A 26,094-nucleotide genomic window follows, 5' to 3' on the forward strand; every position below is an offset into this window, starting at 1 on the left:
ATTTATGTTCCCCCTTTGCCTGCCAGCAAAAATTTCACAAGTGTCTTTCTTTAGCGTGACTTAGAGGTCATTGTCTCATGTGACACTCAAAAATGTAATCACTCCTCCTTGGACTCGACTCCTGGCCGTGAGGAGAGGCAAGGAGTAGGCATGTTAAACACAGGCGAGGACTCTGAGTCCACACCTCTGTGAGCTGCTGTGCAGCACAGGCACATGCAGAGCTGCTCTAGGTCCCCTGAACAGCCTGTGAGCTCCCAGGGCGCAGTGGGGACTGCACAGGCTGCATCAGTCATGCTGTGACCCCCCAGCCTCCCCAGCAGGAGTGCTGAGCAGGTATCCTGGTGTCTTCCTGGCGAGCAAGGGCAGCCTTGTAGCTGCGGAGCAGATGGTTAGTGGGGTGAGTGCTGTTTCTCATGGTGCATGAAGTCAGTGCCTGTGTGAATGCACAACCACAAACCATTGCAAAGAACCAGTTATGGGCAGAGAAACCAGACAAGGATTTTGTGAGAGTTACCTGAGTTTAAACCAGGAAATGCATTGCTGGCAGAACTTAGGCTCGACAGATACGATGAGCTGGATCAAGCTGTCATTTCTCAGCTATGTCATATTCCCAATCCCAAGCAGAAGAGCTGTAACATCCAGAACTAACCACACTGAAAAACCCCACAAGCAATCTTTTCAGCAAGGCATGAAGAAAAGGTGTGTATCCAAAGGCCAGGCTAAGAGCCCACTGAAACTGTTGGGCTATGTTGTGATTTTTTGGGTCACCTTTTACAGAAGGATCCCATCCCCCAAGAGAACTGTTTACCTGCTGAAGCATAACATCATGCCATCAATCCTTTTCCCTGACAACCCTAATCCTGCTCTGTCTTGTCTGGGCTGCATGCTGCAGCAGGAGCTAGAAACCTGAGAGCTGTATGCCAAAAAGTCTGGGGATGTTGATGTATAGAATGGTGGGTGGTGTTATTTTGGGGGTGTGTGTGTGTGGAAACAAACACAGATGATTAAAACTGGATGGCTATAGAGGTTTCTGCCTCCCTCTGCACACCTCACCCTTCTCTTGGCAGTCGTGGGGGTTTCAGGTTATTAACAGAGGCCAGGCTGGAAATGTGTTCAGCTTGTGCTGACAGAGGCATGGCAAATCTGGAGGAAGGCTGCATCACTGCAGCAAGACATTCTTGGTATTTGGTGGGATGTTTCAGATCAGCCATCAGCCTGCAGCTCTGCCTGCCAGCTCCCAGCGCTGATTGCTTCCCACCACAGAGGGGCTGGCCCACAAACGTGCTCCTGCTTCACTGAGCAACACATCCTACCATGTTATCTGTTTCAGGCCCACAGCTCTACAACTAAACTCGAAGGCAGCAGCAGCTTCTTGGAGGCTGTGCAGCCATCTAGCGTTGTTTTGTCTGTATAGCATGCTGGTTACCTGCTGGGACCTTACAGCTCGCCACTGCTTTGTTTTCCTACCTATCTCCCGGCTGGATGGTCAACTTGAAGTCACAGGAGGTTTAGTTAAACCTGGCGATCCACTGAGCTTGGTGGCCTCTGGAATTTCTGACTGCAGATTGTGGTGGAGAAGAGGATCCTGTGATGGTATTTGTGTTGGCCATAGCAGAGACACAGCAATCTGGGTGCTTTTCTCTTTTCCCTGGATTCTTAAGGGGATAAAAAAAAAATGGGGAAGAAAAGGAAAACCTAAATTTAAATGTGAGGATTGGTGAGCAAAGTGTTATCAGCGAGCAAACTGCCACTGCTCTCTGTCACGGGGCTGTGGAGACTTTCTCCTTGGTTCAGGGATAGGAATGCCTTGTTCATCTACTGTGTACAAGTAAGGCAAGGGCAAAATACCCTGAAATTGTACATCTCACTTTTCTCATCTAGAGAAATGCACAGATACATCTTACTTCAAAGTCCCAGCTCCCTCTGGTCGCTCAGCAGCAAGGCAATTAGTACAAGGAACCACTTAGGGCTTGTAGTAAATTAGTTAGGCAACCTGTGCAGGCAAGCAGCGTGATGAAAGGACAGGCATTCTGGTCTTGCATACCAGAGTGACAAGTAAATCTCAGAGGTGACAACACAGGGTTACTGCAGCTCAGCAGCAGTCACTTGGCCAGCCTGAGAACAGAACTGTCTTTGTTTACTATCTGCATTTTTCTCACTCTTATCTGTTCTCTTGCACTGTGATTTCCCCCAGACCCCTCCCTGCCACTCGGTTCATCTTTCTCCACACCTTACATTATACCCTGGAAGTGTTTGAGTGTGTTAGGAGGGACTTTCATCTTCTGAAACCGAAGCTGTCAGATGGGTGACTTTCTGCACTGAGGTAACAAGTGGCTGACTACTGAGGCAAAATAAATTGCTTCTGATCTTACAGTGCTTCTGAAAAGAAGCAGAGGTGTTAATGTTTATATTCCTAGCAAAAATATTTGCACTTTCACTTTTCTGAGTGGTCTTGAGTTTTAATTACACCTTCCTACCTCCAACTGGTGTTGGGAGTCACTGAAGCCAGCATCGTATTCCAGCTTGGCTGCATTTCAGTTGGCATCTAGGTGACCAGTCTAACAGCGTAGTTTGGAAAGCACTGTAGGTCCCACGGTGCCTTAGAAAATGAAGCTTTTCTTTGTTTATTCGCTGTGACGTCTTGAGAACAGTAGCAAGTGAAACAGAAGTTTGAGAAGGGCTACATTCAGTTGCCAGAATGCCAATAAAGCAACTTTATTGGAGGTTAGTAACATTCCTCCCTGCTCATGTTCCCGCTGCAGAAGCATCTCGAGCAATGCCTCCCAACTGCGCCTGGCACAGCAGAATCACTTGTCCATAAACCACATTACAACAGCCAGAATCAGCCTGTCGAGGCTTTGGGAATGACAAGAATGCCATGCACCTCAGCTATTACCAGACTTGTTTGTTCTGCTGCTGATTTTCCTTCTCCTCTCTCCCTTTCCAGGTCTCCTTTTAGAACGTGGAGCTCCAGTCCCCGCACGTGTGGAGCGGGTTTCGAGGGATCCATTCGACAGGCAGGTGCCAAACAGACAAATTACTAGTTCATTTATGTTTTTCGTGGGTCTGAGCTGACGAGCTCACAGTTATTTTGACAGCTCGTGCTCTGTGGGTGAAGATTCGGTGTTCTGAACACCAGGCAGGTTTTCCTGAGCGGGGCTGGTGCTTTGGGAGGGTTCCCGGCAGAGGGAAGCACAGCTCCGCAGCTCCCGCTCGGTCTGAAGCTCTGCCCTGCTCTCTGGCGGCAGGGCCACAGAGGCGGCAGCGGGGTGACGGAGGGCTGCCCTCAGCCAGCTCGATTCTCTGAGGAGCCCCCAGGGCCAGACGCACGGGCAACCCAACGCACTTCCGCAGGGCCGAGGCCCGGAGCACGTTCTCCCTGTGTTCAGCCCGGGACGCCGGCAGGGAGCCGCTTTGGCGGGGGGTTGGACCGGCTGATCCCTAAAGGTCCCTCCCAGCCGCCAGCACCGCGCGGCCCGGGGCCGCCGCCGCTCCGGGCGCTGAGGCGGCGCGGAGATCTCGCGAGAGCGGGCCCGGTGCCGGTGCCGCCGCCGCTCCGGGCGCTGAGGCGGCGCGGAGATCTCGCGAGAGCGGGCCCGGTGCCGCAGAGCCGCCGCCGCCTCCTCTCGCGAGGCTTGGGCGAGCGCGCGGGTTTCGGTCTCGCGAGGCCGGCGGGCGGCGCGCGCGGGAGCCGGCGGGGGCGGCGCGTGCCCCCTCACGCCCGCGGCGCGCGGCCATGCCGGCACGGAACACGACGAGCAGCGGCGGTGAGCCCGGCGGCGAGGGGGCGGGGAGAGGGAGGGGGGCGGCCCCGCGGTAACACGCCGCGTAACGGTGCGCTCGTTGCAGAAGCGCTGGGCGCGGAGATGGGGGAGCAGGCGGAGGCGGCGGTGATCACGCCGGCCATGCTGAAGGAGGAGGAAGAGCTGGAGGCGGCGGGGCTGGAGAAGGAGCGGCAGATGCTGGAGAAGGTGAGGGGCGGCGCGGGGTCGGCGAGTCGGTTTAGCCGTCTCGGCGGCGTGTGGGCCGGGCTGGGGGCGGGGGTCGCGCGGCGCTTGGAGCTCAGAACGACCGTACGGACAAACAGACGCGCGGTGATGCTCGGGAGCCGGGGGGCTGCCCTCGGCGGGCTCCGGCAGTCGGCGAGGGCGCGCGTCAGACGCATCCAGACTGCCAGTGCGAGAATTGCCCCTTTGCTTTGGTCTTTCCGAGCTCAAAGTCTGAGATAGCGTGCCTTTAAAGTAAAGCGAGTTCGGGAAGGGTCGCAGGTTCGCATTCTTCTGAATTTCCGTCTCAGACGTGAAAGGGGAAGGTTTGTTTGTGATGGCTGAGTGTGTGTACAGAACGCTGGTTGCCCTCTTTTTGCTCTTGTTTTGTTACAAAGCCCACCCCACCAAACAAACGACGCGATCAGAGCTCTGCAGCACGTTCCCACGAGCAGCATTTATCCCTGCCAGCAAGAAGCCCGCTTGTGCGTTTCTTTTGGCAGCAGGCATCATTGAGGCAGCGTTTGCGGCAAGGAAGTGGCCCGACATGAAAAGCCTGGCCAAAAAGGATGGGGTTTATGCCAGCCTGCTCCTCCCTGCACGCAGTGGTGTGGGCACCCCTGAGTCGAGGGGAGCAGGAGCTGCTTGAGCTGGCGTTGCTGCATACCTGTCATCACCCTGAGAGCTGGCGTTTGGTTTGCTCATGTGGCAGGAGACACAGGCTTCTTCAAGGAAATGACCCATCCCTGACATAAGTGACATGGTCATTACAAACGTTTCATGTCTCTCTGCCTCCGGATGCTTTTGTTTGTTGCTATTCATCTGTTTAGGAGAGAGCACACGGAGGTGTGATGCTTCTAGACCTGTGCTGATAAAAATTGTCAAGTATCAGGATGCCATGTGAGGTATATTTCAGGCACTGTAAGCTTGAAAGAACTCTTCTCTGAAGTGCTCTTTTTGGGAGCTGTATTCCAAAGAACTACTAAAGATGCTAGTACATGAAATACTTGAGAAATCACCTTTTTGTTTTCCTGTCTTAAGAATATTGTTCTAAGGGCAAGCAAAATACAATTTCTAAGGCCTGGGCCTAATCTTAGTCTTTCTCTTTTTGCTAAGACAAGTTGGGATTTGTAAAGGGATGCTTTTAGGCTGCAGCATTTTATGATACTATAGTTAGAAAATAATACTTTATCACAAGTCTCATAACCTTTCTTGCAAACAATAAGTCATGATAGAGCCTGTCTGAACTTCTTCTCAGGTGTTCCTTGATCAGTCTTGGAACTGAAAATTTATAGGCAATGCCTTTGGAGGGTAAGGAGTAAACCCCTGTAGAGCAAATTATCTCATAGCACAGGAAGTATGAAAATGACTCTTGAGTTTAATTTGTTTCACAGCCAACCACTTTGTAAGGATGCCATAAGGTGTGCTGGTGAGAATCCTCAGAGCTAGCAAGGGTAGCACTCCCGTTGTTGTGATTTATCTGTGCAATCTGAGGCCAGTCACACCAGGGGAAATTGCTCATTACAGGCACCCTGGAGGCAGTTCTCTTCTGGGATTTTTATGCTTGTCACTTTGGCAAACCTCCAGCCAGGTGATTACTACAGCAGTTCAGCAAGAGAGTCCCTTGTTCTTTCTGTGGGCTGATGGCAGCATACACTGTGCAGATGCATAAGAGTGATGAAAGAATGGCAATTTTTTTACCTTTATGGTCAAAAAGAAATAAAACTCCACTTTATTGAGGCTTGAAGACTGAGTCAAAGGATAAAGAGGAGAAATATTGAGTTCAATGTTGTTCATCACCTTTGAGTTATATTTTATTTTACCTTTTGAAACTTGCTCTGTTTATGAGGGACTGGGCCTTCAGATTGACCAGTTCATAGAAGGATGCTGTGTTCACTCCAGTAAAAGGTGAGCAACAACAATTTGCCAAAGCAAGTAGTTTAGTTTTAGTTGTGTTCTCTCTTAGCATTGATCTTTCTGAGCTCAGGTACTTCGAATCTGAAGGAAAAAAGCCCGGATCAGGGAGAGCACAAGCAAATGAAAAGCGTAAGAAGAATTATGAGAAGGCCATCTCTTCTCCTAAAGAATTTATTGAAATATATGTTCCTTTCATAAAAAACTAGGGTGAGAGCTGCCTGATAAGAATGACAGGGAGTATTGTGTGTGGAAACGAAACAAATTCTGAGGGAGGGAAACATGCTCCCCCTTTTCTGCATCACAGGATTTGTCCCATGATTCAGCTAATATCCCCTTTCCTTGCCAGTTCATCTATTTACTTTCAGAAGGTTCCCTTGTCTTTCTGTCTTGGAGTGCCCTTCCCCCAGCGCTGCTTCTGGAGGTGATGGAACAGATAAGCATCTTGTAAAGCTCTTCATCTTCCCCTTCTGGGACATCTCTTGGAGATGCTAATTTATACCTTTTCACTTCTCTGTTACTTGTGCAACGGGCATTGTCTGATGGAGGCAGAATGGTGAATGTTTTTTACTCCTTGGGGCAGTCTTGATGTGACTTTTTTAAAGAGTCCTTTGCAAACTTCTAATTGCACAGCCTTGACTAATTCAGCAGAAGTTACTTTTAAAAAGCAGAGCAAAGCAGAAGCTTCTGTTTTCTGTTGAGAATGGGCTTGGCCTCTGTAAATTAGGCATGATGGTTGTACAGCTGTCTGAACAGCCTGTCCAAATGAGAAACTGTACCTTTGTGCAAATGGCACGTGGAGGAGTCCTAATTAATATTTGGGAAACTGTGCTGAATGTTGTCAGGTTTTAGTGTACCCCCTAGAATGTTGCAGGCTGCAGATAAACTCAGATTTTGCTCTGAATCTATAAATGGGTGTTGAGAGTCCTTTGAGCCTTCAGATGCCTTGTGCTGATGCCCTGGAGGCACGTGTGTTACACAGCTCTGTTTAAATGTGCAAGTGAAGGCAGCTCTCAGTTACTTCATCTTGCAGCACTTCCTGTGTGAGTCCCTACACTCCTGAATGTAAATGTGTAGTGACTGGGAGGGAAAGATTGTGTGTGTGAGCAGTGTAGTTATCCTGTAGAAGAGCCCTTCACTGCATGAGAGGCATCTGTAAATACTTGGCATTTCTCTGTGTTGTCCAGGCTCGCACGTCTTGGGACAGGGAGTCCACTGAAATGCGCTATAAGAGGCTGCAACATTTGCTTGAAAAAAGCAACATCTATTCCAAATTCTTGCTGACCAAAATGGAGCAGCAGCAACTGGAGGTAGGTATATTCTCATCTGGAGTGGGGATCCTTAAGATGAGCCGCCATCTGTTTGGGTTTGTTGGTGGTTTTTTTGCCATCCAGCTGTTTGAACTGAAGTAAAAATGCTGTTAAGAGTGCAGCAACTACATGGAAATCTGCTGGAGCTACTGCCCAGTGATGAAGTGATGCTTTACATGACACTTAAAAGTTGATCTATAAATGAATCAGGCCAGAGGGAGCAGGAATTATGATTGAAAAGCACAGGGTAAAGGTGGCACCGATACCTTCACAATTCTTGTGTTGGCCTGAGTGCTGGAAAGAGGAAATAAACGGTTGAAATCAGAAACAAAGTTTAAGGAGCAGGAAAATGTGGAGGAAGGATAGAAGAGGCAAAGAATTGACAAACAGGAGGTTGAGCAGCCTGTTTTGTGTTGGCATCTTTTGTGTGGCCTGGAAATCTTCTTGGAGACGTGAAAGCACTTCTTCCTTAAAGGCATTGTAGGCTGCTTACATTCTCCTACACATCACAAACGGTCATGTGTAGAACTTGGAGGGGAGCTGCATACACAAACAACTCCCTGCCATGGATGTGGCCTTAAGTATTTTGCACTTTGGAGTATTTTTCTTGAAGTCTTTGTGAATTACCATATTTAAGTGTTCAAAGTATTGACTGACAAGCAGCTCAGAGCAGCTGCACTTTCCAAGTTGTGCTTTATTTTAAACCATCTCAGAATAAAGACTTAGTGAGGTTGCAAAAATGAAGCCTGGGGTACAGAGAACTCTTCATTACCAATGTAGTCCGTGCCTGTTGTTAGCTCTGTGATAGATAGTTGCCCTGTGGGTATGGCTGGAAGGTAAGAAACGTGTATGCCTTTTATTTAGGAGCAGAGGAGGAAAGAGAAGTTAGAGAAGAAGAGAGAGATGATGTTAAAATCTGCCAAGGTAAGATTGATCAGCTATTTCTTGTAACTGTCTGAATAAAAGTCTGACAAATTATGACGTCAAATTTGATCAAGGTAGGTAAACTAAGTTAGTTAGATTGGCCAGTATGTGACGTGCAGGAGCTTCCTAGTATACCCTATTGATTTTAACCATGACTGTTTGAAAGTGCTGAGAAAAATGCATATCATGACAGTCATCTTAAGAAGATGTTTGGCTAATTCAGACTGAAGAAGGTGGTTTGAATTATTTTTGAGGGTTTTCTGGTTGAGCCATGACTGTTTCCTCAGCCAAGATGCTAAATAAGTCATTAAAAAGATAAGCAGGAACCTTTTTGATGCTTTATTTTAAAAAATTGCTGAAGAGTGAAAGAGTTTTAAGAAGCTTTCAAAGACAATGGTTTGAGGCTGATTACATCTCTTTACCTGTGTCACAACAGAGGTGCATAAGATGATGAACCTCTTCCTGTGTTCATTTTCTAGGGTCAAAGCCTGGTAGATGGCAAAGAGGAGAAATCAGGTGATGTATTAGACTTCGCCTTTGGTGTAGGTGCTGTTGTTCTTTAGTTTCTTTAATGTTTCACGTGTTGTGTAAACTCAAATGTTTATCTTACAGGTGCAAAAAAGAAGAGAGGGAGAGAAGATGGGACATACAACATCTCAGAAATTATGTCCAAAGAGGTAGGCCATAGCTAAACAGGCTTGTCTGGGGTTTTGTGGCACAGATTTTAGCTGCTGAGGCAATCACTGGGTCACGTCTGTACTTTAGAGCAATTCATGCTCATGCATCAGAGAGATTACCAGCTAACAGTAGTCTGTAACATACACCTTTCTTCCAACAGAGATCTGTGTAACAAGCTCTGTTGTCAGACCTGGAGAGATGATATGCTGGGGTTTTTTTTTCTGTCAAGTCTTTAAGGAGACAAGCTGTGCAGAGGCCAGTTGAATTTTCAGCTACTTTTTGTAACTGGAACATGTTCTCTAGTGTGTGACCTTTAGTCACTTTTATGATCAATGATGTATGGAGAGCTTTCTAAAATACATCTTTAGGTAAAAGGTGCCATTAAACACAAACGGTAGTAGCCTTTAAGGCTAAAGAAAAGAGTATAACCATGTTTTTTCTTTGTTTCTAGGAAATATTATCGGTGGCAAAGAAAAGTAAAGTGGAAAATCAGGTATGTGGGCACATCTTATTGCAGTTTAGGTGTGTTAAGCTCAAAGGGAGGGAGGGCTTTTTATGCATTATAGCGTGCCTTTAACTTTTCCTGTAAGGAAACCTGTCTCTGCTAGGTTGAAGTCCTGCATGAGAGGTTTCAAACAGTGGGGCAGGTGAGTGCACTTAGACCCAGTTTTCAGAAATCTGAGACGAAAGCTTCCAATTCACTGTTTTTTTAAAGCACTGCATTTGAATGTGTAGCTGAACATAGGCAGAAAAGAGAGGTGAACTGGAATGCTGTATAGAATGCCTGTAGCTTCAAAAATAATCAGGAATTTACTGTGAAACATTTGCGTCGCTGTTTAAGACATTAAAAGACAGTCATCTTGAAGCATTCAGGCATGGACACAACAGGCATGGTCTCCTCTGCTCTGCTGTAGTTTAGAAGCTACATGCACAGCATGAATTTCTTTCCAGCTTTCTTGAGAATTCACTTTCAGAAGGGAATGAGCTGTATTAAATGCCAGCTGCTGAGAAGATGTTTTAAGTCTGCTTTTATGGGGAGAAAGCTATAAGCCAAGACACTTCAGTAGGTAGCTATCACTGCTCTTCAGTTCTAAAGGAGTAAATGCGTGTGAGGCATTCCAGTTTTGTATGTTGACATCTACAGTGTTAATCATAAAAACATATTCTATTCTTGAGTTGGCAGTTACTCAAAACAAGTCTTTGTGTCAGGGGCTGGCTTATGTCACTGCACATGAAGACTTGTCTAAGTTAGGCAAAAGTATGGCTTGGCTGGGCTTTGATGTGCATTTCCCTTGTCACATGTTCCTTGAACTTCCCCCCTGTAGGATGAAAGCTCTTCTGACAACCTGTGTCCAGAGGACCTGCAGAAAAACGGAGACTCCAACAGCGTCATTAAGGACAGGTTGTGTCAAGCTGTACGGCACAGTGCCAAGCAGTTCCTCGATCCGGTGCGGAAGTTTAATGGACAGCCAGTGCCTTTTCAGCAGCCCAAGATTTTTACTGGTGGTGTAATGAGGTGGTACCAAGTGGAAGGCATGGAGTGGCTAAGGGTATGGAGCATCTGTTGGTGAAATTGTGTCTGCAGCTGCGGGGACACAGAGAAATAGAGGGGGGGAGAAAGTAGAAGTCTGATCATAGTTCGTAGGGGGAAGGTGAAGAGAAGGGATTTGTTACCATTTCTCAGGAGAGAAGGATATGATGTTCTGAAAAGGCTGTCAAGCAGCAGATAGAATGTTTCGGCGTTGCACCCGATGAAGCCATTGTGCCTACAGAAGGTGCTTGAATAGATAAAACTGAAACATCAGCACAGGACCTTGTCCTTCTAGAGTGGAGAGCCAAGGGAATTCTTTGGAGCTGGGATGCGTGAGAATTTTGATGGCGTGAGCTTTTCGTATCACACTTCCTTTGATACTGTTCTTGGGTTTTGTGCCCTAGTCAGGCACTTAGTTGGCTAGAAACACATACACTTTGTTGTGAATGCCCAGGGTTTACAGAATGCTTGTATTTATTTCCATCATGGAGAGAGTCATCCTCGTCTGTCATACAAAAATGTGGCCAGGAGAGAGTTGCCACCGGAGTTAGGTTCCTAAAGATGTCTGTTGTGCCTAAGGTGTGTTGGCTATTTTGCGGTTACATTTCTTTTCCTGTGTATGCAGATGCTTTGGGAGAATGGTATCAATGGCATTTTGGCTGATGAAATGGGGCTGGGGAAGACAATCCAGTGTATTGCCACAATAGCACTGATGGTGGAGCGAGGAGTCCCTGGTCCATTCCTAGTATGTGGTCCTTTGTCTACTCTTCCAAACTGGATGTCTGAATTCAAGAGGTTTACTCCAGAGGTAAAAGAAATCGAGATTTTTTTCCTTTTCTTCCTTAAGAGAACCCCAAATAATTTACCTCTTGTTCTAATTCTTTAATGTTCTGTCTGTGGAACATCAGTTTAACTGTCGTTTTTTATGTGGTTGCTACACACTGTACAGGGACTTGCTGTGTTATTTACAGCCTTCTGGTAACAGACCTAATTCTGTTTGGGTTTAAATGAGCTGGATCCACCAGACTTTTAAAGCTCTTTGTTTCCCTTTCAGATCCCACTGATGCTGTACCACGGATCTCAGCAGGAGCGTCGGAAACTGGTCCGTAAAATTCACAGGCGGCAGGGATCTCTGCAGATCCACCCCGTGGTCATCACCTCCTTTGAGATAGCCATGCGGGACAGGAATGCCCTGCAGGTATCCTCAGCTCTCCTTGGGGTGGCTGGGATGCCTCCTCACTAATGCTGGTGCTTTTGGCTGGAGCAAAAACCTGCCTGCTGCCTGTACTTGCTCTTTTCATTACCTCTGTAGGTGGTGGGGAGGGAGGCTTGGAGTAAAAACCATGCTTGGTATAGAAATATCATGGTTAACATCAGAATGGTGGTCACCAGGATTAGTTTCTTGTGATGACCTGAGCTTTCTAAATGCTGTCACCGTGAAGCACATACAGGGCATTAACTGTTTTGTGCTCAGCTCTTCTAGTCTGGCAAAGTGAGAAACAGCAGTAAATAGAATCTTTGTAACAGACAGTATCAGTCAGTCTCACTAGTGCTGCTTATCTCGTCTGGCCACACATTTTGATGGAGTGAAGCTCAAGTTTATTGAAATATCCATTCTTCTTGTAGAGCTGCTTCTGGAAATACCTGATAGTAGATGAGGGTCACAGGATTAAAAATATGAACTGCCGCCTTATCAGAGAACTGAAACGATTCAACGCAGACAATAAACTCCTGTTGACTGGTACTCCCCTGCAAAACAACTTGGCAGAGCTTTGGTCGCTGCTTAACTTCCTGTTGCCAGATGTGTTTGATGATCTGAAGAGGTAGGTTGGGTTGTGGGCTGATGGAGACAGCTTTGCCTTTGTTCCGTCTGGGCGTTATTGAGCCTCTTTAATTATTAAGCTTGTGTCGGCGTGTGAAGCACTGTTCTGTGGAATGGTTGTAATTTGGTGTGATTCTTTGGTGGTAAAGGCTTTGAAATGTGTCTTGCCCTTCACAGTTAGCTGTTTCAGAAAGGAAGGAAGGAACTCAGTTCTATAGATAGTGGAAACTCTACTCTGAGCATGCCCGGTGCTGCCTGAGAGTCTCTCAGTGCTGGAGGAAGCTGTGTGAGGCTGGCAGACATGGGACCCAGGGGAGATAGATCCTTGTCTGAAGCAGTAGGGAGTTGGGTGGAAGAATGTTGTTAAAAAACAGTCTTTAGACTGATTTTGAGAAAAGAATACACAAGATAGGTTATTGACTATGATCTGTTCAAGCTAAGAGAGGTGGTTTTGCCAATCACTTCACACCTCAAGCATCTGAACGAGGTGTGTTTCAGAAACACCTCCTGTCCACCCTGTGTTCACGATGGATATTAGTGCTGTTTTCCTTAAGTCACAGGTGAAGAGAAGAACTTTAATAATAAAGAATAATAGCTATGTAGTAAGCTGTTCCTTTTTTTATTTGCTTTGTTTTTATAGCTTTGAATCCTGGTTTGACATTACCAGCATTACAGAAACTGCTGAAGACATTATTGCTAAAGAAAGGGAGCAAAACATCTTACATATGCTGCATCAGGTTTTCACTTACTTATTCTTTGTGTTGCTTTGGGTTTCTTTTGGTGGTTGGTTTCTAACATTGACCATTATTCCAAAGCATGTCAAAGTCCTGTTTGTGGAGCTGAATTCTAGGCCTGAGGCTTTTATTGTGGTACTGCTGGGCTACCTTTGACTTGTGGGGTGTTTTTCAGTCTCTTACAGTGCTTGTAAATGCTGAGAGGAACAATATATCTCTTTGATAATGACTCACTTTTATTCTGGGAACTGAACTGAGTTCAGCCAAACTTAATTGCATTTCCTTGCTTCTGTTTGCCAAAAACCTTAATTGGCATATTTATGTTGTTGAAAGATAACTTTGAGGGGATTTATGTCAGCTTCAGGTGTTGAGCAGAGTACCTTTGGACAGACTGCTTGTGCAGCGTGCCTGTCTTGTGGCACTACCACTCCAGCCTTTTTTAAGGGGAGTGTAGAGGTGAATGCTTACAGAGCTATCCTTTTCCCATCATAAGCTGGTGGTGAGAGAGATAAATTGTACCTTGAAGTTAGAATTGATGGTGCCAAGTTATTACTTATTTCAGTTAAAGGTTTGGGGCTTTCCCAGCATAACTGAAGAGTATAACGAGCAAGATGAGCTGTTTCATAGCAACGTTGCTCTCAGTTAATGAACATTCTTTGAAAGGTCTGTACTGTAGTTACTGCTGCACCCTGTGAAACACTCCAGCACTCTGAAGCTGTTTGGTGTTTGAACATGTGTATTCACCTGGACGTGCCTAAAAGTTTTGGACTAAGCTTCCACAATGAGATGTGGAACTCTGCCAATGAGCTCTCTTGCTTTAAATGGCCAGAATGCTGTTGTGTCAGCAAACCTCTGTGTGTGCTGCTGGGCTGGCTTTTTTAACACATTGAGAGCTTCGAGTGATTATCACACATCTGCTCACCCTTTCAGATTCTGACACCTTTCTTACTGAGAAGACTGAAGTCTGACGTTGCTCTCGAGGTTCCTCCTAAACGAGAAGTTGTGGTGTACGCGCCCCTGGCAAAGAAGCAGGAAACTTTCTATACCGCCATCGTCAACCGCACCATCATGAAGCTGCTGGGAAATAACGAGGTACCTGCCCAGGTGGATGGTGGGGATGTGCCACCTGGTACTGGGTTGTTGGCAAACACACAGTGGTGTTGCTTCATTGCCATTGGAACTCAACCCACTTTTTGCTTCACTTTTTAGTCTAATCCTGTTGTCAGCTCTGTCAATGGCAGTTACGTGACAGGCCTTGGTGGGTGCAGAACAGGATGGGTATAAATATGCTCTTACTTATAGCTTAGGGAGAAAAAGAGGACAGTTGTCACAGAATTGGCAGTTTCTTCTGTAGAGCCAGTGAGGTATTAATGCAACTTTTAATAGTCAAGCAGAAGCTTTCAAAATCTGCTGCTACAGACCCTTACAACTTGGGCTGCGTTTTCCCCTTAACAAGGCTTAGAGCCGCTGAGTCCAAGCGCTGCATGACGCCTACGTGGCACTGAGAGCTCTTCTTGGCAGCCTGAAGCTATCTGCTGCTGATGGCAACCTTCTCATTTCCCACAGGAAGAAGTAGTTGAGTTGAGTCCTACAGGCAGACCAAAGCGCCGGAGTCGAAAAGTGGTTGACTACTGTGAAAACCGTAATGGCTCACCTGATGACCTGGAGAAACTCATCAACAAAGTGCAAGACGAAGTAGAAAAAGAGAGGTGCCTGCCTTGAAAGATCCTTCTTGTTATTGTATCAAATGTTTCCCTCTTAAGTTTGCTTCTGGAGCTTTGCAGTTCCAAATTGATCAAGAGGATGGCATTTTGTAATGTGTTGCCCTTGCAGCTTTATGGTTTGTTTCTTTGCTTTTGGCTAATATTTGCTGGGCTGTGATAGCAATGATTAGGTTGTACCATCTCTCATTGGTGTTACAGTTAACTGCATGACGTTTGCTCCTAGACCTGTGGCCTTAGCAAGGACCTAGCAATAGATCTGCCTCTCAAGTGCCTGTCTAGGGTAGGTCCTGTGATGAGAGTGCTATTGATACAGAAAGCTAAAATGTCCTAGTATGAAAGGTAATTCCTTTGGGCTGTTAAAAGCACTTTGTTTGCAAAAAACTGTGGTTTCAGCAAAGCCTTAAAGTCTTAAGATGATGTTGAGTGCCAGCCAGGGAAGAACTGCCTCATCTTACCTATTTAGGGGTTGAGATTTCATTGCAACAGCTTGGGTCCTGACTACAGCTAGCAGTGAAGACAAAGAGCTGAAGAGCTTGGCTTGCTGCTAGGTTTTGCAAGGTTGAGGTAAATCTGTTGTCTTCAATGTCCAGTTCCATTCACGGGTATGTGTAATGCTGGTGTGCCAGCTGCAGTCAGCTCCTGTGCTTTGTGGGCTCCTCAGGAACACCTGCAGCACAGGTTGGGCTCAGGACTGGAGAAAAGGGAGGAGTAGTTTCCTTGCTGAAAGTTTGTAAATTGTGTAGGCTTAAGCTGAGGCCTGGCACTGAATGTCCAGCATGGTTATTGCTGTTTGGTGTCGGGTATTGGATGCTTTCTGGTGGTTAAGGTCAGAGCTGAGGTTCAGGACTGAGGGAGCTGGGGAATCGTGTTCATCCTGGGTCTGGCAAGGTCTGCTGGTGGCTCTAAACTGAGATCCCTTGGACAGAAGGAAATCCAGGTTAATCTTCAGGGCTGAAATGCATTTATTTTGCTAGACCTTTATTGTAGTGCAGTGTGCTTTGCAAGAAAAGGCAACTTGAGTGAATGCATGGATCCCTTATGTTGGGGACTGTACTTAGATGTGGGAGAGCTGCCTCGCTGTGTTTGTTGGGAATCCTGCTCTGTGTGTGTGTGGCCAGCATGGGTCAGGCAAGGCGCTGGTTTTGGAACAGCTGCTGTGTTGTTCTGCAGGAGATCTGACTGTTCTGGAGAGAGCTTGCTTCTGTTCCCTTTTCTGCTGGGTGACTTTCCCAAGTTGTTTTTTCCTGCCTCTGATTGCTGCTGGCTGCCCTTTTGTGTTCTAAAGCAATAACGGCGGCTTCTCGAGCCTTCGGTGCCAAGTGTGGCACTAAAACAAGTTTTGTCTGGTAATAGCTTTACTAACTGTGAGGGATTTTGAGGACATTTGACACAGCACACGAATCCATTTGCTTGGTTCTGTTTCCATTGCTGTTTTTGCTCTCTTCAGTATCTGCAGCATAATAAGGTGACGCTTGCTGTACTAATAAGGTGACGTTTCTTTTTCAAGGCCAGTGGTAGAAGTGAGCATTCCCATGGACTCAGAGGTGAACCTTAAGCTGCAGAACATTATGATGTTGCTGAGGAAATGTTGCAATCACCCCTATCTTATTGAATATCCGTTGGATCCTGCCACACAACAATTCAAGGTAGGGATTTTGAAAGGACTAAAATGATTCCAGGCATTAAAAAGCAATAGACTGTGAGCTAATGGCAGTAAAGAGTGAGCCTTTCCAATGTACTTGGCATATGCCTCCCCATTAATCCCAGCAGTGTACTGAATCATTGTTTGAAGTTTCTGAGCAGCAGTTGCAGAGCCCTGTTGAGCCTCGGTGCCTGCTCAGCCTTTGCATACTGATGCCATAGTGATTCATTATGGTAGTGCTGGAAAAGCTATTGAATTGAAGCAGTAGCTTGGTTCTGTTGGCTCCAGGTGTTTCAGGATGTGCCTGAATCACTCCTCACGCTTGTCAATTTTCAAAACAAAAATGCTGGCCTGGGGGAACTGTGGATGACAGAAATTGTACCCACTGCAGGAGGCGTGGGGGTAACTCCCAAGTGTGAGGTGCTGAACCAAGTACAAGAGTCATCTGCTCAGAGAATACAACATCCTTTCTCCTCAGAAGGGGAAACCCCTCAAGTTATGTCACAGGGCCCTGCTAGTAGTTCAGTCCACACAAAGCAGTAGGCAGTAGAGGGAGGTGTGAACTGATTTGAATTGAAAGAATCTTGAACAACTGGAAGTCACTTGCACCTTCTAAATGTAGGTTTGTGGGCATGTGTGGTCACGTTTCCTGCTCAGTGAGTGGTAACAGATTCAGCTGTGCTCAGGAACAAGCTGCTGGGAGTTTGTCAATGTAAAGTCAGTGCATAAAAAGCAGATAGCCCAGCCTGGGTGATGAGGGGAACTTAGTGTGGAAGATGACAGATGGCACCACTGAAAATCAGCATGGTTTCTCCTGCCAGAAATGGGATGGAAACCAATTAGTTTGAGTTTGGTTTTCTTTCAATAGTTTGGGCATATGAAATGGTGGTGTTTGGTTGTGTCATCATCATTTAACTGACTCAGTGTGGTTTGTTCTAGTTACTGTTGCCTCCAGTCTTTAAGGCTTTTAGTTAAAAAGCTGGTGCAAGCTTGTTCCTGTGAGAAGCTTTCGGGCAGCTTTTGTTGGTGCTTCTGAGTGAGGGAAACTTGGTGACCTTCCCTCCTAACACATGATCCTTTCTCCCCTGTTCCAAGATTGATGAAGATCTAGTAAAGAATTCAGGCAAGTTTCTACTCTTGGACCGAATGCTTCCAGAACTGAAAAAGAGAGGACATAAGGTAAAGCTAATGATTTGGGGGCAGGGGGAAGGAAGTCAGAGTCGTCTTCTTGTGACCAAAAAATGGTACTGAGGCGTCTTCCTGGTTTTGTAGGTCTTGTTGTTCTCACAGATGACAATGATGCTTGACATTTTGATGGATTACTGCTATCTGAGAGACATGAAATTTAGTCGATTGGATGGCTCTATGTCCTACTCAGAGAGAGAAGAAAATGTAAGTACCTGTACATGTCCTTTGAGCCTGGTAGCAGGGATATTAAAGAGCAATGCACATCTGGAGGAAGTATACAGGGATGGATCAAGGGGATGTGCTGCACTTGCCATCTGCTCTCTAAAGCATGCACTAATGTTCTGTGGAAAGCTAGTGGCAGATGACAGATCATCTAGCTCAAATTGAGCTTCCTGTTGCCCCATCCTTTTTATCTGTGCCCCAGCGTGGCTGACGAAAGCCAAACCCCTGAACACTTGTAGTTGCTGCTGTCAGAGCTGGTTGTGAAAGAGGAAAGGCTAACTAACTAGCAACATGTCAGCAAGCTGCAGTGACTTTTATTAATGTGGTAACGTTTTTTATGCTGTTGGCTGTGGGCGTTTTTAGGAGTTGGTTGTGTGCCTACCACAGTGTGGTATGGGTGCAGAATGAGAGAAATTTTCCAGGTCACCAGTCTAAGCTCAGCCAGGCTCTTAGCAGCTCCATGTTTTGCTGCTAGTGCTGGACATGCTGATGTCCAGGAGAGCCCAGAGGATATAGGTCTCTCTTAGAGAGCTTGGATAGCTGCTTCCACCTGGTAGTGGAATGATGGTTTCTTTTTCTCTCTTATGATCAAAGTCCTTGAAAATTAGTCTACGCTCCCAGTTTTCTACCAGCATTTGAGTGGTGAGGCTGAGCAGAGTAGCTCTTGACTGTTACTGCAGGCCTAGTAGGGGCTGTGGTGACACTTGGAAGCGTGTTGTGGTGAAAGCAGGCTGGATGCTGAGTGGGAGGCCAGAAAGCCTCTCTCAGTTTTTTTAAGTAAAGTAAGGGAAGGAGGGATAAAGGGTGGCTGGAAGTTGCAATCAAGTTGGCATCAGTATTTTAAACTGCTGCTTGTGTCCACAAGGAGATATGTTTCTGGGCTCTGCCAGCTTGGTTATGTGGAGGTGAATGTGCTTTGGACCATACCATATCCACTCTGTGTGTTAGACTGCACTGGAATCACCAGATAAGAAAACACAATTGCTTCAGTGCTTGGTGTTGTGCTGTCCCAGAGGCATGCAATGTGTCCTGGAGCCTTACTTAGCATTTGACAGCATGTGCTTTAATGGTGTGTGTGTCCAGCTTGTTAAACCCAGGTGTCTGACAATCAACCATCAGCCACGTGGTGTTTGATCCATCTGCTGCTTTTTAATAGATGAATTTTCTTCCAGATGCGTCGGTTCAATACTGACCCTGAAGTCTTCCTGTTCTTAGTGAGTACCAGAGCTGGAGGCTTGGGCATTAACTTGACTGCTGCAGACACAGTCATCATCTACGACAGCGACTGGGTATGTTGATCAAGTGACTTCTCATTTACTAACCCATTGTGGTAGAGACCATCTCTGTAACCTCAGCGAGGTGTTACAAGAAGGGAACAGCAGGTACTGAAGGCAAACAAGTTACACAGGAAGTAGCCTCCTTGGGAAAGTCACAGCTTATGGACTTGGTTTCCAAAGTAGCCTGTCAGCACCTGAGTCACACCAAAAGCAGGAGAGGTTTTCCTGTTACTGTTAAAAATATGTTTCCTTCTTTTGATTCATTATTTGAATGTAGACAGACCTCCTACAGGTTCCCTGTTTTCAGCAGCTCCCATGTCAGTACCAGCCTCTTGAATTTCCTCCTGTGACCTGCCACTTGTGTTTTAGCTAGCTAGGATTCTGCTGCTGCTGTGACTATGGAGGCTGGGAAGGAGGGAGGAGGTATGGAAGGAAATGACTGAGGAACTCTGCATCTTCACTTTAATTTAATAGACAACTCTGCTGTTTGTGTGACTGTTCAGCTTCAGGAGAGCTAAAGCAGCTTCAAAGTCATAAATCCCTTGTCCTACAACAAAAACCCCCACAAACCTACAGTCACCACCCTCAGCTAAATTTGTGCTGCAAACCACAAGCTTGTGCTGAAGACTACAGCACGTAGTGCAGGAGCAGTCTGAGCTCCTTGGGTTCCTCTGCAGCTACAGCAGCAGAGCTGCTCATGGCTGAGGGAGCAAAGAGCTGTAGCATTGTGTTTATACCATGGCAGCCCTGCTCATTGTTTCCACTGTGACTCTCTGAGTTCACTTGAAAATGCTGCCTGTGGTATGTCCCATGGAAAAACCAAAAGCTGATGGTGTAGCTGACTTGTTTCTTTGTCTACTCAGAACCCCCAGTCGGACCTGCAGGCCCAAGACAGGTGCCACAGAATTGGTCAGACAAAGCCAGTGGTAGTTTATCGTCTGGTGACAGCAAATACTATTGACCAGAAGATTGTGGAGAGAGCTGCTGCCAAAAGGAAGCTGGAGAAGCTGATTATCCACAAAAGTGAGTGTCTTTCTCCCATGAGTTCCTATATGCATGTGTTGCTGCTTTAAATCTCAGGAGGGAGCTTGTTGCTCAGTTTTGTGGCTGCTTAGTATTTGTCAACACAAAAGGCTTCAGTGGCTAATACAGTATTGCTTTTCAAAAGGCATTCTTGGACACATTGTAGGGAACTTCTGCAGCAAATTAAAGGAAAGCAGCTCTGGTGTTTCTTGAGTCACCACTTTTACTCCTTTACTAGTAGGTAAGGGGGAAAAAGAGAGGTAATGAGACACTGAGCCCACATGGAAGAAACATTGGTAAAGCCAGGCAATAAGAGTAGAGCTCTGGGCTTGTTGGTAGCTTGTCAGCAAGGTGGTACTTTGTTTGACCCAACTGGTAGATCACAGGTCAAGAGTTAGTTATTGTTTAGAATGAACCAGAATATAAATGGAAAAGCAGGTTAACATAAATCATCTTATTACTTGCAGTTTAATTTCTAGCACTCCTTCACTTGGGGCTATGTGCCTGCTTAGGAACACCTAGGGCAGTGTTCATGGTGTGTAGTGGGAGGTTGTTGCAGTTGCACTGGCAAACTGGCTGGAGATGGGAGCATTCCTGTTTAAATTGGTCAAGTGAGTAGAGGCTACAGAAAGCTGTTTCTGGGGGGCTTCCTGCCCAGCTTTGCTTGAGATCACAAACCCTAGAGCTGGAAAACCCCTGTATAAAAAAAACCCCTGTCATCTGTCTGTTTGTTTTGTGTCCTGAGTTGAAGAACAGCGTGTTACAAGCAGGGCAGAGCAGTTGGAACGATTTGTTTGAACAATTGACCAGTGCTGAACAGAACAATAGTCCTTGATTTTATGTGCTGATCATCAACAGGGATTGTTGTTGTGTTCTTGATTATACAGCTGATCATACTCAACAGGCCTTAGGAAGTGGTTGGGTCCAAGTGTCGCTCTTGGGGGTAGATTTTTCTTGTTTGGGTCCTATAGGATCCAAGTAGGGAAGCACAGCAAGATTCTAATCTAGGGTCCTGTGGGAATCCTACTGTGCTTCCATGGCTTACTCTGCAGCTCCCTATAGCATTTTCCACTTGAAACACACAATTCTTGTCACTTGGTACAGGCTTCTTAGAATAATTAGCCTTCAGAAGCAAGTTCAGAATGTCTGATAGCATACTAAGGGGAAATTAACCCCACAATGTTTTCCTGAGGGCAGAAGGGAACAGGGAGTGTGCCTGGGAGGAAGCCGAGTGCCAGGCTGGAACATCCCTTCAGTTTTGCTCTAAGTTGAATGTTTATGTTGGTAACTATGGGTGAGTCACACGTAAATCTTGCAGCTTAGGTAGGGATGTTCCCTCCAAGGAGCCTCTGGATCCACTCTCTAAATGTAAAGGTGGTGGAATGGATCCAGTAATTTGGAGTATCTAAAGAAGGGGTGGGAGGAGTGACTGAGGAAGGAATATCACAGAGCTTACTTCATTCAGGCCTTTCAGTGCTGTCTGAGCATGGAGGGCATGTACAGTACAAGTACTGGAGCCTCAGAACTGGAATTTGTTCCAAAGAGGATGCTTTTTTAGGCTACTCTTCCTGTCTCCTGCTTCTGTGTTATTGAGGAAGGTTGCCTGGGAAACTTTGGGAACCAGCAGGATCTCAGTTAGTAGATGTCAAACTGAGAGGAAGTGAGGGACATACACTTCTACTGAAAGTGTTGGGTGCTTGATAGGGTCTTCTGTTTGTGTCACCATTATTGCAACTCAAGACCTGTATGGCACTAATTCAGTGCCATGGAGTTTGTGAAACTCTGAGCAAGGTGAAAGGCAGAGACTGCATCACTGGTACTGCACCACAGGGCCTGTGTGCCACTGTAGGACCTGTTAGTGAGGGAGAGAATCCCCATCCATGCTCAGCTTAAGTGATAACCTTAGGTAACTGTGATTCTCTTTGGGCTGACAGTGTGATCAATGTGTTGCTTCAGAGCAGTCTCTTCAGTAACCCAGCCTGTGTCAGGGGTATTAATTCTGTCATGTCTGTCTGGGCCATTAAACAGGGACATTCTCTCTGCAAACCACCCATCCTTCCCAGGTTCCCTATCTTGTGGTTAACACTGCTTACTTTGTTTCAACCAGCTCACAATGCAAAGGGAGCAAACTGCAGCATCCACCACCTAACTTTATTTACAGTGGTTTTGCTGTAAGTAGAACTACTGGCTTTCCTGCTTGTGTGTGTGTGTGTGCATGTTGAGTTGGTGTTTCAATCAGGTCTTCTGCAAAGGTGAAAGGTCTGCATGCCAGTTGTCTTCACCAGCTAGGCTGTTGGTGTAAGGTGTGTTTACCTGAGGGCTAAAGCCATCAAACACAGCGTTAGTTTTGTTGTGCAAGAGTGATCTGCTCAAGGTGTGCATCCTGCCTTCATTCTAACAACACAACTTGTTCCCATGTCTTGTGGTTTGGTTTCTTACAACTTCTCTTTTCCTGCAGATCAGTTTAAAGGTGGCAAATCTGGTCTGGCACAGTCCAAGAGCTGCCTGGACCCTCAGGAATTAATGGAATTGCTGAAATCCCGGGACTATGAGAGGTATGCAGACTGCCTGTTTGTCTTGGAGCAGGGGTTGGTGATGCAGCTTGCAAGCAGCTGTCAATAGCTGTCTTGTCTTGGGAAGTGGTATGTGGATCTTCAGGGTGGGAAAAAATGTCTTGGGGACTCTGCCATGTGGGAAAATGGCTCTTCTGTGCAGTACTTAGTGTGTAAGCACTTACAGTACTTACTGGGCCGTGCACTTATCTGTATTGAGAGATATTTCTTCCTCAACAGGGAGGTTAAAGGATCTAAAGAAAAAGTAATCAGTGATAAAGACCTCGAGTTACTCCTGGATAGAAGTGATCTTCTCGGTGAGTCTCAGTTTTCAGCTCTCTGCTTTTCTGTTCAACAGTAAATCCAAGTTTTCTAAGAGCCCTTCTATTTAGGAAGCTGCCTTAGCTTCAGCTGGGCCAGACATCTGCAGGAGGGCCCTTTGTAGACATGTGCAGTAGGATTTGCTGAAGGAGAACTGACAGAGCTCTAAAGCATTGCAGAAAAGCCCATTGGTGCCTAGCATGCCCTGGGCCTGCTGTGAACCAGAGCTGAGGTGGTGCTGTGCAATGCCATGCTCTTTAAGCTGCTGTAGTTCAGCTGCTCTGAGAACAAGTGCTATTTTGTTATATTTCAGCAAACTCCTTTAAAAGCATCTTCAGGTCCTGTCCTAGTTCAAGATGCAGGTAACACTTTGGGGGTGGAAATGGCACTTTTCAGAGTGACTATGGCTTGTCAGAGCCTCAAATCGGGGTTTAAACATTAACATTTTTGAGGTTGTCTGCAAATTGTAGGGCTTGGTCAGGCCAAGCTGTTACACAATATCCTTAACTGTTCTGCAAGAGGGAAAAACTGCTTCAGTTTGTCCAAGCAGGAGATCTGGTATGCTTTGTTTCCCTCAGCATCTTTGGGGGAAATAAGCCACAAAGCATGGACACTTCTAAACTGTAATGCCTGTATAAACAATGACTTGACTTTAATGCTCTACAGATGGTTTGAGTAAAATAACTTGGCCTCAGGAGGACTGTTGCTATACCTAATTTTATTCCTAGATCATCCACAGAAACAGTTTCCTAAACCTGCTCATTTCAGTTAGCTGACAAGACAAACAATGACTTGCTGCACTGATACTGTGGTCTGTATCTGTACACATTCAGGCTGTGGAACAACCTGACTTGCTCCTTTCCAGTTGGAGAAGGTGCCCTTAAGTTTAGTATTTGTTAGTGTACATCATATTTATAATGGTGTCTGGGTTTTGTTTTTTTTTTTCCCCTCGACTATACCAAGCAAAAATAATAGCTTCAAGTGTCAAAAGGTGTTTGTTTATCCTGAGAGCTCAGCCAGGCCTTGCTTATTGAATATTTACTACAGGGGCTTTACACCTCGCAGCCCTATAAGCTGGGACTTTGATATAAAGACAATCCTTTTCCATTTGCTTTACATTCACTGGAAAGGCAACACAGTGACTGCAAGCAGGAGGAAAACAAGATGGAGGGCTTTGAACTTTAGAAAGGAATCTTGCTGGGCAGAGCTGGAACATTCTCTGTCTCTCTCCCACTCACTTCACTGAACAGATTTTTTCTGCTGGGGAAAACAAGAACAGTTCAGGCAGATGGTCACACTGCTCCTTTCCATTCAGCTTTAGCCAGAGGTGCTGGAACTTGGGTTTTCTTTAAGTACTCAACTGGAAACAAAATATATTTTCAAGTGCAAACTGCTGCTGAAAGAGCAAAATGCTTGTGCCAACCTGCTTCCCAGCTCCAACCCAAACACACCGAGCTTCCCGGCCTGCAGCACGGAGCTGGCGGGCACCTCATTCACCTGCTGCTGCTGATCTTTGCTGTGTTTTAATCCCAGATCAAATGAAGACCTCTGAGAAAACGAAAAAGGAGAAAACGGGTGTCTTCAGGGTCCTGGAAGAGTCCTCAGATTCCAGTGCAGAATGTGTGTTCTAACGTGCCCACCGTGGCCCAGGTCTTAGGGGACAGACCTCTCTGGGAGAGCCAATGTCAGATGTCACTTACACACACTCACCCTTTATGCTGACTTTCCTTCAGGCCTTGTTCAACTCTCCTCTTCCTTCAGTAAATGGTACCACGTTCTACACTGCAGGTGATAGTTTCACGTTGTAGCTTTGGTAGGCTCTTGTAAAGAATTAAGAGAAGGAGCATGTGTGAACTCTGCTGACCGTGGCAGAAACTGGCCAATTGGTGTGGGAAAACAGACTCCTTCCTGTGGAAGTCCTGAAACACTTTGTTGTTATGGAGTCATTTAGGGTTTGATGTGGAAGGGAGAGAATGTGTAGCCTTGTTACAGACCAGTGTGTAGCTTCTGGTTTTAGCTTCTGCAAATTATTTTGGTTGAATAAATGTTTGGTTTGTCTAAAAGTGTGAGTGTTTTAGCATGGCTGCATAAAGAAGCAAAGCTTACCTGTGTCCAGCCCTTCCTTCTTGGGCTGATGTGCTCTAGCAGTAGGCAATCCCACACAAAACAAACCAACACAACAGCCTGGACCCACAAGAAAAAAAACAGCAGCTGGAGTGAGCCCCAACACCCCAAAGTTTGTGACCATTAGTGCTGGAGGGCTTGTTCCCCTCCACAGCAAAGGACCTGCTGGGAAGGACATAGCAGCTGGAGGAAATGCTTCTTGGGCAGCACATGAGCTCATCCTGGTTGGTGAAAGTGCTACCAGAGTGTGAAAAAGAGCTGCAGTCATGGCTTTGCAGCTGGAGCTGCTGTGGTGCTGCTTGGGCCACGGCAGAGGGAACACGGAATGCACTCAAGTCCTACCTCATCTGTCTGACTTGGGAGAGTAGCTTCCAGCCACCTGATGGTTCCTGCTGTCCATGGAGGGAATCTGTGAGCCTGGCTTAAGACAGGTTATTTTCAGTTGGTGGGGTGTTATCCTTCCCTCTATGAGGGAACAAACATGCCTGTGAGGGAGGAGGTTGCCTTTGACCTTTGCCTGCTAAAAGCCCTGCCTCCATCCTGGCTGCAGAGACAAAAGGTTCTAAGTTTCCTGCTCAGTTACTTATTAGCCTGACAAAGCAAAGTCCAGCCCTTGCTGTCCCCAGTGTTACACTCACTAGGCTGCTCTGCTCTCCCTCCTGCAGTGGTTTGTTACCCAGCCCTGCTGCAGGATGCAAGGGCACCTGCAATAGCAGCACAACAGAATCACTGACAGAGCCAGTGTCTGTGTTGGGAACCTCTCCTGTATTTCTCCCGCCACCGTTCACTCCCAGCCCGGGCAGCTCCGTGTGGCTGCAGGCATGACCCAATTTAACCTGCTCTCTTACTGTTGACAAACTCCAGCTGCCAACACTGAAACTCCAGAGGAATCTGGAAAGTCAGACTCCAGCCAAGGCTGCAGTTGCCAAACCTTTTGTCCTGCCTCATAAAACCAAACTGAATGCATTCCTTCTCTGTGTAGTGAGCTGCAGCAGCGAGCAGTGGCCTCAGCCAGCCTGCTCCCACAGCAATAAACAGATCAACACTGTGAGCTGCACAAGAAACCTGCACCTCCAGAGCTGTCCTGCAAACCTTTTGTAGTTCACAGAACCCCAGAGTGGT

At 46.4% G+C, this 26,094-nt stretch overlaps 1 protein-coding gene across 2 annotated transcripts; it reads left to right on the forward strand.

Annotated features, from left to right (window-relative positions):
• The first annotated feature begins 2,947 nt into the window (after positions 1–2,947).
• On the forward strand, positions 2,948–24,911 carry HELLS (helicase, lymphoid specific). 2 transcript variants are annotated; one of them, XM_062001103.1, is made up of 22 exons: positions 2,948–3,017; positions 3,850–3,971; positions 7,088–7,210; positions 8,075–8,134; positions 8,614–8,650; positions 8,747–8,811; positions 9,264–9,305; positions 10,138–10,362; positions 10,969–11,151; positions 11,398–11,541; positions 11,970–12,166; positions 12,806–12,902; positions 13,830–13,991; positions 14,466–14,608; positions 16,131–16,269; positions 17,361–17,444; positions 17,538–17,657; positions 18,848–18,964; positions 19,816–19,975; positions 22,434–22,530; positions 22,768–22,844; positions 24,382–24,911. In XM_062001103.1, exons 2-22 carry the CDS (start codon positions 3,867–3,869, stop codon positions 24,477–24,479), a joined length of 2,475 nt encoding a protein of 824 aa, XP_061857087.1. In that variant the 5' UTR covers positions 2,948–3,017; positions 3,850–3,866; the 3' UTR covers positions 24,480–24,911. The 2 variants fall into 2 exon arrangements, with proteins under 2 accessions (XP_061857087.1, XP_061857085.1); XM_062001101.1 differs by lacking the exon at positions 2,948–3,017 and adding an exon at positions 3,693–3,767.
• Positions 24,912–26,094: the final 1,183 nt, after the last annotated feature.

Source organism: Colius striatus, chromosome 8 (genome assembly GCF_028858725.1).
Source record: "Colius striatus isolate bColStr4 chromosome 8, bColStr4.1.hap1, whole genome shotgun sequence".
NCBI lineage: Eukaryota > Metazoa > Chordata > Aves > Coliiformes > Coliidae > Colius > Colius striatus.

Excerpts from the sequence above, each read along its gene's own strand:
- HELLS (XM_062001101.1), top strand. The coding sequence starts at position 3,737 with ATGCCGGCACGGAACACGACGAGCAGCGGCG. Across the intron at positions 17,658-18,847 it reads ACTCAGAGAGAGAAGAAAAT|ATGCGTCGGTTCAATACTGA; the intron begins GTAAGTACCTGT and ends ATTTTCTTCCAG. Across the intron at positions 22,845-24,381 it reads GGATAGAAGTGATCTTCTCG|ATCAAATGAAGACCTCTGAG; the intron begins GTGAGTCTCAGT and ends TTTTAATCCCAG.